The sequence below is a fragment of the Salmo trutta genome, chromosome 28 (assembly GCF_901001165.1).
Source record: "Salmo trutta chromosome 28, fSalTru1.1, whole genome shotgun sequence".
NCBI lineage: Eukaryota > Metazoa > Chordata > Actinopteri > Salmoniformes > Salmonidae > Salmo > Salmo trutta.
The window spans coordinates 4,875,798-4,885,689 of NC_042984.1; the positions used below are offsets into that span (position 1 = coordinate 4,875,798).

The window sequence follows — 9,892 nt, forward strand, 5'->3', positions numbered from 1 at the left end:
AACCACCCAAAATGACTTAAGTAGTATTTTAAAGTATTTTTACTTGAGTACTTTACACCAGCGGGTGGATGGGTGGGCATATAAATCCAATGTCTAGCAACCGAAAAGTTGCGAGGTAAATCTCATTATGGACAATTTTACTTTTTTTGTTGCAACTTTTCATATACTTACAATTATTTTGGCTACTTTGCAACTACTTAGCATATTAGCTAAGCCTTCCCTCTAACCTCAATAATTTAATCTAATTCTTAAATTTAACCTTAAACCCTAGCCTAGCTAACATTAGTGAGCTAGCTAATGTTAGCACCTAGCTAGAATTCGTAACATAACATACGTTTTTTTTCAAATTCGTAATGTAACCGATGTGAAACGGCTAGTTAGTTAGCGGTGGTGTAACCGATGTGAAACGGCTAGTTAGTTAGCGGTGGTGTAACCGATGTGAAATGGCTAGTTAGTTAGCGGTGGTGCGCGCTAATAGCATTTCAATCAGTGACGTCCCTCGCTCTGAGACTTGAAGTAGGGTTTCCCCTTGCGTTGCAAGGGCCGCGGCTTTTGTGGCGCGATGGGTAACGATGCTTCGTGGGGTGTCAGTTGTTGATGTGTGCAGAGAGTCCCTGGTTTGAGCCCGGGTTGGGGCGAAGAGAGGGACGGAACCTACACTGTTACAGTAACATATTTTACAATTCTCAAATTCTTAACATATAATACGGTTTGTAAATTAGTAACATATCATACTAAATGGATAATGGACATCCACAAATGAATGCATACCACACATCATACTAAATGGAGTGTCTCGGATTTACATACAGAATAATGAGAAATGCTCTGAGACCAGGTTGAGTTTTGTACAGACTGACGCATCATATTCCCTACAGTAACCCGTGGCATTGAGCTATCCCGGTTCAGCCACACCGGCAGAAAGAGAGGGAGGAGAGGAGGGAGGGAGGGAGGGAGAGAGAGAGAACAGAATAGAGCTCAGCACAGAGGAGGTGTCCGCCCAAGCCAGAGACAGCAACAGGCTTCAGCGGACAGACAGCTCTCCACCGCTCAATGATTCAGAGCTAACCGTTGACCTATTTTCTATCGCTTTACCACCGATGTCTACTTTGTAATAATAAATCAGTAAAGTTTATCATATCGATTTATTGTAGTTTAATTGCTATTAGTTTTTGTCGGTTGTTTTACTCTAGCCCAGTCGTCGTATTTATCTAACGAACTGCAGCAGAGCACCGGCAGGTGACGATGGCGAAGGGACCGGTGTTGGTGACTCTCTCCCTGGCGGCTGGCGGCCCAACGCGGCTTGTTTTGCTGCTGTTATGTCCGCTAATCTGCGGCCTCTCGGCGCAGGGCCAGGAGCTGCCAACCAACCGGGGGAATGGCTACAGCCTGCACCCACCTTATTTTAACCTAGCAGAAGGGACCAAAGTCACGGCGACAGCGACCTGCGGAGAAGGGGACAATGGGCGGTCGATACATGACTTGTACTGCAAGCTGGTCGGGGGGCCAGTGTCAGGGGACCCGAGTCAAACCATCCAGGTAAGAATTTTAAATACGTTTTTATAGTTTTTGCTTCATTAAAATCAAGTCAGGCATTGGTAACAGGGCAATACACGTTTTACGCAACCTATATTATTTTATTGACTAACTTTAAACTAGGCTACAACAAAACAGCCTACTTTTAAATGAGCATTATTAGCATAACATTTAAAGAAGTATAGGGTATGCTATTTTATGCACTTTCTTTAACACCTGTCTCCTCATGCCTCGGAGTGAGTGATCCGTGCGGTGAGCGCGGCATCAAGCAACAGTGGTGTTGTGTTGCCGAGATAGGAGACTTTATGAATCCGTTATGAATCAGTTATAAACTTCGTTATTAACTTCGTTAATTAACCTACCCGTAGTTTCTGAAAGAGATTGGTAGCTACACATACGTTAAATCGGGAAATCAGCATTAGAAACAATAACAAAACGAATCCCAGCTCCTGTTTTGGTAAAATAAGCTGAGGGATGATGGGGCCTGGCGAAATGTAACCGCTCTCAAATGAATAGACTGAGCTATGGCTGCAAAGAATGACCGTCCATGACATCAACGTTTTAGTTTTTTTTACCACGTTTTGAGGCTGTATAGTGCTTGTTTACATTTGCTTTGTGTACAAACATTGCAGTAAAACAAGCTTCTATTTTGGGTTTGATGGGCGACAACAGTTCAATCCACTACAGGCTTAATTGAATGAACAACAGAGACTGAATGCAACATGGCATTTTATGAACTAGTTTGGGAGTATGGCCTCATCTCCGAGGAATGCTCCTGGAAAACAGATGATGAATGACCTCACCGCTATACGTATTGGTACAGTATGACGAGGTGTAATGATGACCTCACCGCTATACGTATTGGTACAGTATGACGAGGTGAAATTATGACCTCACCGCTATACGTATTGGTACAGTATGACGAGGTATAATGATGACCTCACCGCTATATGTATTGGTACAGTATGACGAGGTGTAATGATGACCTCACCGCTATACGTATTGGTACAGTATGACGAGGTGTAATGATGACCTCACCGCTATATGTATTGGTACAGTATGACGAGGTGTAATGATGACCTCACCACTATATGTATTGGTACAGTATGACGAGGTGTAATGATGACCTCACCGCTATATGTATTGGTACAGTATGACGAGGTGTAATGATGACCTCACCGCTATATGTATTGGTACAGTATGACGAGGTGTAATGATGACCTCACCGCTATATGTATTGGTACAGTATGACGAGGTGTAATGATGACCTCACCACTATATGTATGAGTGGAATTTGACATGTTTCAGTAAAGCACGGAACGCTGAGCGCCGGAATCAAACATTTGCTGATGTGTTTAGATATAATGCTACGTATGTTTATTATTAGAACCCAACCACGATGCTATAATGCTACGTATGTTTATTATTAGGACCCAACCACGATGCTATAATGCTACGTATGTTTATTATTAGAACCCAACAACGATGCTGTAATGTTTGTACATAGAACATAACCACATGATGAGATCTGAGCTCAGGCACTGCTGCTGCTGCTGCTGCTGCTGCTGCTGCTGCTGCTGCTGCTGCTGTTGTTGTTGTTGTTGTTGTTGTTGTTGTTGTTGTTGCAACAACCGTAGTAAAAGTGTTATGAAAACTGGGTGCTTCCCAAGAACAAGCAGAAATAAGGGAACCCACGCGGTGAAACCCGTCGCCGGGTAGCCTGGGTAGCCTGGGTAGCCTGGGTAGCCCGGTGAAACCCGTTGCTGGGTAGCCTGGGTAGCCTGGGTAGCCTGGGTAGCCCGGTGAAACCCGTCGCTGGGTAGCCTGGGTAGCCTGGGTAGCCCGGTGAAACCCGTCGCTGGGTAGCCTGGGTAGCCTGGGTAGCCCGTCGCCTGGTAGCCTGGGTAGCCTGGGTAGCCTGTTCGCCGGGTAGCCTGGTGAAACCCATCGCTGGGTAGCCTGGGTAGCCTGTTCGCCGGGTAGCCTGGTGAAACCCGTCGCCGGGTGGCCTGGGTAGCCTGGGTAGCCCGTCGCCTGGGTAGCCTGGGTAGCCCGGTGAAACCCATCGCTGGGTAGCCTGGGTAGCCTGTTCGCCGGGTAGCCTGGTGAAACCCATCGCCGGGTAGCCTGGTGAAACCCATCGCTGGGTAGCCTGGGTAGCCCGGTGAAACCCATCGCTGGGTAGCCTGGGTAGCCTGTTCGCCGGGTAGCCTGGTGAAACCCGTTGCCGGGTAGCCTGGTGAAACCCATCGCCGGGTAGCCTGGTGAAACCCGTTCGCTGGGTAGCCTGGTGAAACCCATCGCTGGGTAGCCTGGTGAAACCCATCGCTGGGTAGCCTGGTGAAACCCATCGCCGGGTAGCCTGGGTAGCCTGTTCGCCGGGTAGCCTGGTGAAACCCATCGCTGGGTAGCCTTCATTTGGAAACAGAAGGTGGTGACTGTGGGACCGACCGGTGTTAAATGGGCAGGATGTTAGTAGCTTTCACAGAGAATAATTTCCCCAAATCAGTTCAGGCAAGATGTAACACAGTTCTTAGAAACTGAAGCTACACCTGTAACTCTGTGTTGTTGTTTGTGTCGCACTGCTTTGCTTTATCTGGGCCAGGTCGCAATTGTAAATGAGATCTTGTTCTCAACTGCCCTACCTGGTTACTAAAGGTGAAATCAAAAAAACAATGAACACAGGTATTCAGTGAAATGTGCAAACATGATTCAAATCCGAGCACGCAGCAGTAGCATTTTGGCAGGGATTTCATCCAAGAGGAAATTTGGTAACTTTATTTCGGCCCCTTTTTCACTATATAACGCACAACTTTTTAACCAGACCCTCATGGGCCCTGCCCCTGGTCAGAAGTAGTGCGCTTTTAAAGGGAATAGGATGCCATTTGGAACGCTCCCATAGAGAGAAAAGGCCTTGGGACGGGGAGGGGACGAGGTGGGGAGGGAGTGCTCGTACTGCCTCTATGAAACGGTCACCAGTAAGGAACTAAAAGGTCCATTCTATACTAAATTCTAGAACATTCAAAGGATATGCAAATGATAGAGAAACTGTTCCTGTAATGTTCTGTTCTAGAACTAATTCCCTGCACTCTAAATAAAATACTGGCTTGTTTGACCCATCTGCTGGGTTGCAGGCGCTGGGTCACCGAGTTGGGTTGTTTTGTTTTAACAAAGAGCAACGTTATGTTGTTGGTGCCGGGTTATTGATGCCGGGTTATTAATGCCGGGTTATTGGTGCCGGGTTATTGGTGCCGGGTTATTGGTGCCGGGTTATTGATGCCGGGTTATTGGTGCCGGGTTATTGGTGCCGGGTTATTGGTGCCGGGTTATTGATGCCGGGTTATTGATGCTGGGTTATTGGTGCTGGGTTATTGATGCTGGGTTATTGGTGTGTCACGTCCTGACCAGTAAAAGGGGTTATTTGTTATTGTAGTTTGGTCAGGGTGTGGGTTAGGCAGTGGCAGGGGGTGTTTGTTTTTGTGTGTTTCGGTGTTTTTGGTTTATGTTCTATGTTATCTATTTCTATGTGTTTATCTAGTTTTCTATTTCTATGTTGGGTTTTTGGCAATGACCTCCAATTAGAGGCAGCTGGTTGTCGTTGTCTCTAATTGGAGGCCATATTTAGTTGGGTTTGTTTTCTCTTGTGTTTTGTGGGTGGTTGTTTCCAGTATAGTCTGTGCACCTTACTGGACTGTGTTCGTCGTCAGTTTATTTTGTTTAAGTGTTTTCTTTAATAAAGAAAGAAGATGAGCACTTTATCCGCTGCGTTTTGGTCCACTCCTTACGACGCCTATGACATGATGCTGGGTTATTGGTGCTGGGTTATTGGTGCTGGGTTATTGATGCTGGGTTATTGGTGCTGGGTTATTGATGCTGGGTTATTGGTGCTGGGCTATTGATGCTGGGTTATTGATGCTGGGTTATTGGTGCTGGGTTATTGGTGCTGGGTTATTGGTGCTGGGTTGTTGGTACTGGGTTATTGATGCTGGGTTATTGATGCTGGGTTATTGGTGCTGGGTTATTGATGCTGGGTTATTGATGCTGGGTTATTGGTGCTGGGTTATTGATGCTGGGTTATTGGTGCTGGGTTATTGGTGCTGGGTTATTGAGATATGACCCAGTGGTACAGAAGACTGGAGGTGTAGTTTAGTAGGGGCGTGGCTTTCAGATAGCTATTTTTAGCCACCAGTGAGAGTAAATGTCATTCCTGTTCATCTGTTCTGTTGTATAGTTATCACATGTTAAGGTTCAACATTGAGTGGGGGTGGAGAGGGAAATCAAATCTCTGACAATGTTTTCACTAGAATCCCTGATGCCTCCTCTTCACACATGGACACCCACCCACACACTCTCTCTCTCTCTCTCTCTCTCTCTCTGGACATGACTGACTGACGGCTGCTTTATGAAATACATTATATATACAAAAGTATGTTGACACCCATTCAAATTAGTGGATTCGGCTATTTCAGCTGACAGGTGTATAAAATCAAATACACAGCCCTGCAATCTCCATAGATAAACACTTGCAGTAGAATGGCCATACTGAAGATCACAGTGACTTTCAACGTGGCACTGTCATAGTGGTAGGCTCCACAAGCTCACAGAACGGGACCGCCGAGCGCGGGTAGCGCATAAAAATTGTCAGAGTTCCAAACTGCCTTTGGAAGAAACGTCAACACAAGAACTGTTCGTCGAGAGCTTCATGAAATGGGTTTCCGTGGCCGAGCAGCCGCACACAAGCCTAAGATCACTATGTTCAAAGCCAAGCGTCGGCTGGAGTGGTGTAAAGCTCACCGCCATTGGACTCTGGAGCAGTGGTAACGTGTTCTCTGGAGTGATAAATCATGCTTCACCATCCGGCAGTCTCTGCCAAATCTGGTATCCGCCAAATCTGGGTTTGGCGGATACCAGGAGCACAATACCTGCCCCAATGCATATTGCCAACTGTAAAGTTTGGTGGACAAGGAATAATGGTCTCGGGCTGTTTTTCATGGTTTGGGCTAGGCCCCTTAGTTCCAGTGAAGGGAAATCTTAACGCTACAGGAAACAATGACATTGTAGACGATTTGGTGCTTCCAACTTTGTGGCAACAGTTTTCCTGTTTCAGCATGACAATACCCCGTGCACAAAGCGAGGTCTATACAGAAATGTTTTGTCGAGATCGGTGTGGAAGAACTTGACTGGCCTGCACAAAACCCTGACCTCAACCCCATCGAACACCTTTGGAATGAATTGGAAGCGCTGACTGCGAGCCAGGCCTAATCGCCCAACATCAGTGCCTGACCTCACTAATGCTCATGGCTGAATGGAAGAAAGTCCCTGCAGCAATGTTCCAACATCTAGTGGAAAGCCTTCCCAGAAGAGTGGAGGCTGTTATAGCAAAGGGGGGACCAACTCCATATTATTGGAATGAGATGCTCGTACGAGCAGGTGTCCACATACATTTGGTCATGTAGTGTATAACTTTTATGTCAAAGAAGAAAAATAGGTTACATTCTGCAACAGATGCTCCAGACTAGCCGATTTCACAGGACTGAACTGAAGACTTTAGTCTTCTGCACCAGATTATAGAAACAGGTTGTGTTGACAGATTATTTGTTCGAGGTTATTCAATGGAATTAAAGAATATAGACGATGAGGTAACAACGATGCGTCGGCAACAACTGAAGTTTAATGTTAAAATGTTACCTTATAGATGAGCCAACTAAGTGGCTGTAAGACACAGAGAAAGAGAGAAAGAGACAGAGAGAGACAGAGACAGAAACAGATAAATCAAATCTCTGACAGTGTTTTCACTAGAATCCCGATGTGCAAATTAACTACAGCGGCAAGAAAAAGTATGTGAACCCTTTGGAATTACCTGGATTTCTGCAGAAATTGGTCATAAAATCTGATCTGATCTTCATCTAGGTTACAACAATAGACAAACAGTTATACGTTTTCATGTCTTTATTGAACACACCGTGTAAACATTCACAGTGCAGGGTGGAAAAGTATGTGAACCCTTGGATTTAATAACAGGCATGACCCTCCTTTGGCAGCAATAACCTCAACCAAACGTTTTCTGTAGTTGAGGATCAGACCTGCACAACGGTCAGGAGGAATTTTGGACCATTCCTCTTTACAAAACTGTTTCAGTTCAGCAATATTCTTGGGATGTCTGGTGTGAACTGCTCTCGAGGTCATGCCACAGCATCTTAATCAGGTTGAGGTCAGGACTCTGACTGGGCCACTCCAGAAGGCGTATTTTCCTCTGTTGAAGCCATTCTGTTGTTGATTTACTTCTGTGTTTTGAGTCATTGTCCTGTTGCATCACCCAACTTCTGTTGAGCTTCAATTGGCAGACAGATAGCCTTACATTCTCCTGCAAAATGTCTTGATAAACTTGGGAATACATTTTTACGTCAGTGATAGCAAGCTGTCCAGGCCCTGATGCAGCAAAGCAGACCCAAAGCATGATGCTCCCTCCACCATACTTTACAGTTGGGATGAGGTTTTGATGTTGGTGTGCTGTGCCTTTTTTTCTCCACACACAGTGTTGTGTGTTCCTTGCAAACAACTGAGCTGTAGTTTCATCTGTCCACAGAATATTTTACAGTAATGTTTTTTTTGGACAGCAGTGGCTTCTTCCGTGGTGTCCTCCCATGAACACCATTCTTGTTTAGTGTTTTACGTATCATAGACTCATCAACAGAGATGTTAGCATGTTCCAGAGATTTCTGTAAGTCTTTAGCTGACACTCTAGGATTCTTCTTAACCTCACTGAGCATTCTGGTCTGTGCTCTTGCAGTCATATTTGCAGGACGGCCACTCCTAGGGAGAGGAGCAACAGTGCTGAACTTTATCCACTTATAGACAATTTGTCTTACCGTGGACTGATGAACATCAAGGCTTTTAGAGATGCTTTTGTAACCTTTTCCAGCTTTATGCAAGTCAACAATTCTTAATCTTAGGTCTTCTGAGATCTCTTTTGTTCGAGGCATGGTTCACATCAGGCAATGCTTCTTGTGAATAGCAAACTAAAATGTTGTGAGTGTTTTTTATAGGGCAGGGCAGCTCTAACCAACATCTCCAATCTCGTCTCATTGATTGGACTCCAGGTTAGCTGACTCCTGATTCCAATTAGCTTTTAGAGAAGTCATTAGCCTAGGGGTTCACATCCTTTTTCTAACCTACACTGGTGAATGTTTAAATGATGTATTCAACATAGACAAGAAAAATACAATTAATTTGTGTGTTATTAGTTTAAGCACACTATGTTTGTCTTATTGTTGTGACTTAGATGATGATCAGATCAGATTTTATGACCAATTTATGCAGAAATCCAGGTCATTCCAAAGGGTTCACATACCTTTTCTTGCCGCTGTATTTGCACATTGTTACAACACTATCATATGACATTTCAAATGTCTGTTCCCTTGATACTTTTGTGAGTATAATGTTTACTGTTCATTTTTTAAAATTGTTTATTCCACTTTTTGTTTATCTATTTCACTTGCTTTGGCAATATAAACATATGTTTCCCATGCTAATAAAGCCCCTTGAATTGAGAGAGATAGAGAATTAAACCGTTAGATTTCGTCAATCCTCCATTGAGGTCATTGTATTGTCTTGGTTAGTTCTGTGATGATAAGGAAGGATTGAAGTCAATAAGTGAATGATGCTGTATGATCCCTCCCTAAACTCCTAACTCAGTGGTCTCTGCGTCCTCAGGGTCAGTACTGTGATACCTGCGCCATGGGGGACAGTGACAGAGCCCACCCCATCACCAATGCCATCGATGGTACAGAGAGATGGTGGCAGAGTCCTCCTCTCTCCCGCAGCACAGAGTTCAACGAGGTCAACGTTACCCTGGACCTGGGACAGGTAAGCCATTATACTGTACACACACACACACACACACACACACACACACACACACACACACACACACACACACACACACACACACACACACACACACACACACACACACACACTCGTCCCATCCCCCCAACTCTACCTCTTTCTCTTCTCTCTCATGTATCTGTCATTGTGTTGTGTTTATACTGTAACCTACTGTTAGACTGTACCACCTGTCATCTGATGCACCACACAGGGCTGTGTTCTTTTGTTGTTTCTGTGGAGGTATACAGTTACACCAGGAAGCTGCTCTACTCTGCTCTATTCTGCTTTGTTCTGTTATTCTCTGCTCTGCTCTGTTCTGTTCTACACTGCTCTGTTCTCTCTCTCTCTCTCTCTGTTCCTCCTACCTCACCCTCTGTTTCTCTCTCTCTCTCTTTCTCTCTCTCTCTCTCTCTCTCTCTCTCTCTCTCTCTCTCTTCATCTCTCTCTCTCTCTCTCTCTCTCTTCGCTC

The 9,892-nt window shown here is 45.1% G+C and overlaps 1 protein-coding gene across 1 annotated transcript in view; it reads left to right on the top strand.

The window, feature by feature from the left end:
* Positions 1 to 1,018: 1,018 nt before the first annotated feature.
* Positions 1,019 to 9,892, top strand: part of lama5 (laminin, alpha 5) — a gene marked incomplete in the record, with an annotated part of 207,409 nt that continues 198,535 nt past the window's right edge. Inside the window, 3 exon segments of the mRNA XM_029720356.1 lie at positions 1,019 to 1,539; positions 9,250 to 9,402; positions 9,635 to 9,663. Of these exon segments, the coding sequence (XP_029576216.1) occupies positions 1,246 to 1,539; positions 9,250 to 9,402; positions 9,635 to 9,663 (476 nt within the window).